This window comes from Myotis brandtii, unplaced genomic scaffold (assembly GCF_000412655.1).
Source record: "Myotis brandtii unplaced genomic scaffold, ASM41265v1 scaffold916, whole genome shotgun sequence".
NCBI lineage: Eukaryota > Metazoa > Chordata > Mammalia > Chiroptera > Vespertilionidae > Myotis > Myotis brandtii.
Window position 1 is genome coordinate 70,302 of NW_005371774.1, and position 6,003 is coordinate 76,304.

Genomic DNA, 6,003 nt, shown 5'->3' on the forward strand with positions numbered 1-6,003 from the left:
CCCCCCCCCCCCCCCCCGCCCCTCCCCCCAGCTCTCCTTCTCCCCTAAACAGGGTCCCTCTGCAGCCCCGAGGCCCTAAAGCACCGCCCTGTCCCTGAGCCTCTCGCTGACCCCTTTCAGGGACACCCATTCTCTCCTGCAGGCAGCCAGGAATTTCCCTTCAGAACTGTAGTGGATCGATCTTGCTTCCTGAACAAAAGAACAGTTTCCCCCAGAGCTGAACTCCACGCTCCCTCCCAATATGCAGTGGTTACAGCCAGCAGGGTTTCTCCACGTCCTATTTCCTTCCTGCTCCATCCCCTTCAGGTATTTCATGAAGCTCTGATGCCGCCAGGGGAGTGAATGTGCTCATAAACAGTACTGTGAGCAGACAGAAGAAATGCTGTTGTCGCACAATTAGAAGAACTGTCTGTGTTTCCTTCCCGGTGAAAAGGGTACGGGTGGAACACCCATATTACTAGGTTCTGATTTTCTAACCAAATACTGGAGTACTGAGGGCTGAAGAAGAGGTTTGGGTCTATAAACCTGAGGAGCAGCGGTCAGGCCCTGGGAGCAGAGCTGCAGGCGATGGCACATCCTCAGCCCGGGTCTGGGTTGTCCGTCTGCTGCTCCTAGAGGCGGCCGAAAGGGAGGAAGGAGCCAGAGCCGGAGCCAGAGGAGCACTTGCTGAGCCCGCAGTGGCCCTGGGATAGTCCCGACCTTGACCCTCAGTGTTTCCAGCAAGTCTCTCCGGGTCTCTGTTGCCACCTCGCTGACCGGCAGAGCTTCCTGTTGGCTTTGTCGTGCCTCCCCCACCACTGCCCCTGGTCCGTGGTCCGGCCGCTGACGTGTGTCCCTCCTGTGTTGTGCCCAGGGACAGGGTGCCTTATCGGAGAGACTCCGGAGCTTCAGCATGCAGGACCTCACCACCATTCGGGGAGACGGTGCCCCTGCGCCCTCAGGCCCCCCTCCCGCGGGGTCCGGGCGGGCCGGCAAACACGGCCAGCCCAAGATGTCCAGGAGTGCTTCTGAGAGCGCTGGCAGCTCAGGTATGTGTCACTCTCCTTCTCCCCTGTCCACCTCCCCAGCCTCACTTCCACGGAGGGGCCCAGTCCACTGTGTGCCTGTCACCGGGCCCTGGCCCAGGGGCTTGCCACCAACACAGAGTTCACCAGACCATGCCGGGCCGGCCACGGGCAGAGCACCCCTGCGGCCTGTGGACTCTAACTAGGGGCAGGTGTGGGTCACCTGCACCACATGCGATTGTCTGGGGGCTGGGGTGGTTGGGTCGCAGTGCCTGGACCAAACCTGAAGGCGGCAGGCACAGCTGGCCGGGCCCAGGCAGCCCTCTCTGCTCTCCTCCTCTCTGACCTCCCTCCCAGGAGGGCTTCCTGTCTGGAGCACCTGAGGGCCCCTCCCACCTACCCAGGACTGAGGGCTCCGTGGTTCCTTTCACCTGCACGATTACTTCCTGTCCCCTCTGCTCTGAGGTCTCAGTCCTGGGGAGGCTCGGGCTTTACGGAAACTGCACCTCTGCCTCTGCCTCTGCCTCTGCCTCTGCCTCTGGTTGTCAGACTCGGGGCACGAGGTGGCCTGTATTAGGACTGACCTGGGGACCTGGCAGCTGGGCCCACCTGCAGAGATTCTGAGGTCGGGGTGAGAGCCAGAGGCGGTGCAGCATGCCGGGATATCTGGCCCAAGCCTGGGTTTCAGGCTTGTGAAGGCGGGGCATGGGTCAGGGTAGGGAGCTGGGCCCGGACTCAGGATTTCCCAGGCTGTTCCTTGGGGGAATGCAGGGACCTTGGTCCCCAGGAGCTGAGCACGGCCACTGCCAGCAGAGGGTGCTGGTGAAGGGGCAGGAGACAGGTCTGGGTGGCTGCCTCTGCCCTCGCCCTTGTGGGAAATGGAGCTTCGGGTGGGAATTGGGCCATTTGTTTGGAACCTGTGGCTATGATGTGGGCCTGGTGGCTGCCTTGCTCTTACATGTAGCAACAGGGACATCCAGGCCACCTGGACCCTGACTGTGAGGTGCAGCCTGCAGGTGGCACCTTGGCCCAAGCCCCAGGGAGCCCGCCTGCGTTTGGGAGGTCTCGGGTGTGGCTGGGAAAGGAGCCCTGTGGCCTCCCAGCGAATGCCAGCCAGGCGCCCTCCAGGGAAGGCCGGCCAGCCCAGAGCCAGCCTGTGTCCACCAGGCTCCTCACCTCTCAGCATAACCCTTCACCGGCCCCAGGGTGGAAGACTGTGGCTTTCCTGTTGGAGAGGAGTGTTTATTTTAACCCTGGCAGGGCTGGGAGGCGAGGCGTGGCCATGGCAGGGCCGGCCCCCTGAGGGAGAGGTTACCTCCTGGGGAATCCGCCCCAGGAGAACTTAGAATGGAATCCCAGAGGCCAGGCCGGGAGGGACTCAGGGGCCATTTAGTCCAGTGATGGCGAACCTATGACACGCGAACTCATTTTTTTGGTTGATTTTTCTTTGTTAAATGGCATTTAAATATATAAAATAAATATCAAAAATATAAATCTTTGTTTTACTCTGGTTGCAAATATCAAAAAATTTCTATATGTGACACGGCACCAGAGTTAAGTTAGGGTTTTTCAAAATGCTGACACGCCGAGCTCAGAAGGTTCGCCATCACTGATTTTAGTCTAACCCTCTGATTTTACCAACAAAAGGACAAAGGCCCAGGGAAGGGAATCGCCACCTGGGTCACCCGCGGGTGGCCTTCTCCTTGGCCTCCTGGCTCCTGGGCCAGTGCCCTCTGTTTGCTCACTGACCATCCAGGTTTCCTGAACATCTACAGCTTCTGACCCACTGGGCACCCTCTCAGGGACAGGGAGGGAGTGGAATCAGGTATCGCCTCCACCTTGAGCAGCTCATTGGCTACCGAGCCTCAAAGGCAAGCTGTCATTCGGAAGAAAAAAGGGCCCCAACTCTGTGAAGCTCAGAGGGCAGAGCAAGCACCGATGGCGTAGAGTTCCAGGGAGGATCACCTATTGGCTGTGTGGCCTGGACAAGGGTTTACTCTCCCTGCACCTGAGATTCCTTACCTGTGCACGAGGAATGACAGTTCCCATCTGCGGGGTTATGAGGATTCTCGTGAAATAACCATGTAAAAGTGCTTCGGACCAGGCCTGGCACTCTCTGTAGTCGCTGCTGTTATTGTCCTTGTTATTTCATTCACCTGCAAAAGCACTTTATAACATGAAAGTGTTCAGGAGAGAAACAAGCTGCCCGTGAGGCAGTGAGACCCCCGGCATTGGAAGGGCCCAAAGCAAAGTTGAATGATGTTTGTGTTGGTGTTGGCCCCGCCCTCCACTGCAGTGACCTGCTCTGATGCCCCGGGAGGCAGTGGGGAGGGCCCTGGCTGCAGGCCAAGCAGGTGGCGCTCCGTGGAGAACCCGGACCCCCTGTGCTGCCGCTCGGCCCAGCTCTCCGTACTGCCCGCCCTGGGCCTGGGCACCTGTGTCTCAGGGACAGAGAGTGGAGGTGCTGGACCAGCAGGGAGGACAAAGGCCATGTAGCCTTCTTCCCAGCTGTTCTGGGAGCTAAAACAAAAGTTATCTCAGAAAGAAAGACAAGGTGAAAGATGGCCCAAGGCCTGAGCCTGGGGCAAAGGCACCCCAATCTGGGGCCATCAGAACCCCTGAGTTGAGGGGTGGGGTGCCTAGGAGGAAGTCTGGCAAAGAAGGCCCAGCCCTACAGGCTGGCGTGCCTTCCCAGCCGCCCCCCACCCCCCGCCGTGGGCCTTGGACACGGGCGTGGTCCGGTAGGAGAAAGGCCCGAGCCTGGGCTGCCATCCTGGCCGAGCGACACTGACCTGTGCAGGCAGCACAGCGAGGAGATGTCACCAAGGGTCGACCAGGAGGTCACTGCCAGATTTGACCTCCGCACAGAAGATGAGCCCAATCTTAAGTTTTCTCCGCCAGTGAAAGGTCACAATCCCTGTTCAGCCTATGTCTTAGGGCTGCAGGGAGAGCAAACAAGTAATTTGCAAACCCTGGACGGTAGCAGGAGTTAAGGCAACCTGGGAGAAGACAGTTGTATGCAGCCAACAGTTCCAGTGCTTACTGTTTGATCCTGAAAACATGATGCCTAGTAAAAAAGTATAAAACAGAATAAGATCTTATTTAACAAGCCATCCTGTATAATAAAAGGCTAATATGCAAATTGACGTAATGGTAGAACAGCAGGTCGCTATGGAGCGCAATGACCACCGGGGGGCAGACACTTAATGCAGGAACTGTCCCCTGGTGGTCAGTGCGCTCCCACAGGGGGAGTGCTGCTCAGCCAGAAGCCGGGCTCATGGCTGGCGAGTGCAGCGGTGGTAGTGGGAGTCTCTCCCGCCTCCGTGGCAGCGCTAAGGATGTCTGACTGACGGCTTAGGCACGCTCCGAGGGCTCCCGGAGTGTGAGAGGGCACAGGCCGGGCTGAGGAACTTTCTGAGTTCACGAATTTTGTGCACCGGTCCTCTAGTGTAAAATAAAAACATATGCCCAATGTGCAAAAGAACAATATGGAGTTTGCAAGAACACATTGCCCTCCTTAGAGAATGAACTGGGAGGTGTTTTGTCAGACACCATCTGCTGAAAGACGCTGGAGCCTGTGAAGGGTACAGAGGGAGCTGAAAGGATGATCGTTGCTTTCCCTGAACGTGGAGACACTCAGCATGTATTTAGTGAGCACCTGCTGTATATCAAGGCCTGAGTGAACACCAAAACCAGTGGAGTGTGCAAAGCAGCAAATTAGGCCTTCGACCAAATGGCCAGACACAAGCACTTGTGGGGTCAGAGGTCGGGCTGAGGTTTCACAGAGGTCACTCTGCCCTGGAAGGTGTAGAAAGGAGGGGCTTCTGGGTGGAGTTTACTTCCCAGAGGGAATTTTGGCCCCAGCTCCTGCCTTTCCTACGGCGGCCAGATACAAGAACTAACCTCTGTGGGCTGGGCAAGGGCATTTTCCAGCTGCTGGGTTCATAACCCGAGAGGAAGCTGCATCTGGAATGATCCCCTCCCCTGCCGTGGTGTCTCTACAGAGACCCACATCTCTGGGACCCCGATATTGAACGCAGTGGCATCCCACACTTCCCCGGGGCCTCCCTGTGTGCCTGGGCGGTTCCTGTTGGAGGGGTTATCACTGATGGTGCCCCATCCCCACAGTGTGCACCTGCTGCTCCACCTGCAGGACCAGGAAAGGTGAGTAAGCAGCCCGTCTGCGTGCGCTGCCCTCGCCGCGGGAGGAGGCTCTAACCTCACGCTGGCACCTGACCCGGCTCCCTTTCAGCTGCATGGTCTGGGGGGAGGGGTTAGGAGGCTAACCCCTTAAAACAGCAAACCTGCGTTAGCTTACGGTGTCTGCGGCTTCACTAGGCAGATGTGGTTCAGGGTCTCGAGTTGTAGTAGGATGTCGGCCAGGGCTGCCGTCACCTGAAGGCCAGATGGGCTCGAGGATCCTGTCTCATCCAATGAGACAGGATGGCTGTCTCATTGGAGGCCTCAGTCCTTACCACACGGGCCTGTCTAGGCAGCTTGAGTGCCCTTACAGCATGGCAGCTGCCTTCCCCAGAGTGGAGAGAGAGAGAGAGAGAGAGAGAGAGAGAGAGAGAGAATATGAATGAGTGAATGCAGGAAGTCACGGCACCTGTTAGGACCCAGTCTTGGAAGTTGCACGTCACCATTCTGCCTTGTTCTGTTGGTTGGAAGTGAGCCCGTAGGTTCAGCCCACACTCAAGGGGAGGGAGTTAATCTTCACGTCCTGAAGGGAGGCCTGTCCAAGACTGTGTGGGGCTGTTTTCAAACCAGCACAGGGTCGTGCTTCCCTGAGCTCCGGGAGGAGGACTCGGGAACTCACCAGCCCTCCCTGTGATGAAGCCTGCAGGCCTGGGCTTTGGTCCTGCTGCCACCGAGGGAGCCCTGGTCCCGCTTTGCCACTTACTAGCTGTGTCACCGCGTGTGAGTCACCTAACCACGCTGGGCCTTGTTCCCTCAGCTTCAAATGGAGATGAAGATCCCGCCCCCCCCCCCCCCCCCC

The 6,003-nt window shown here is 58.1% G+C and overlaps 1 protein-coding gene across 1 annotated transcript in view; it reads left to right on the forward strand.

Annotated features, from left to right (window-relative positions):
* REEP1 (receptor accessory protein 1) overlaps positions 1-6,003 on the forward strand; it is a 50,321-nt gene that overhangs the window by 33,352 nt on the left and 10,966 nt on the right. Inside the window, exons 7-8 of the mRNA XM_014532858.1 lie at positions 854-1,028; positions 5,133-5,168. Of these exons, the coding sequence (XP_014388344.1) occupies positions 854-1,028; positions 5,133-5,168 (211 nt within the window). The remainder of the gene's footprint in view (positions 1-853; positions 1,029-5,132; positions 5,169-6,003) is intronic.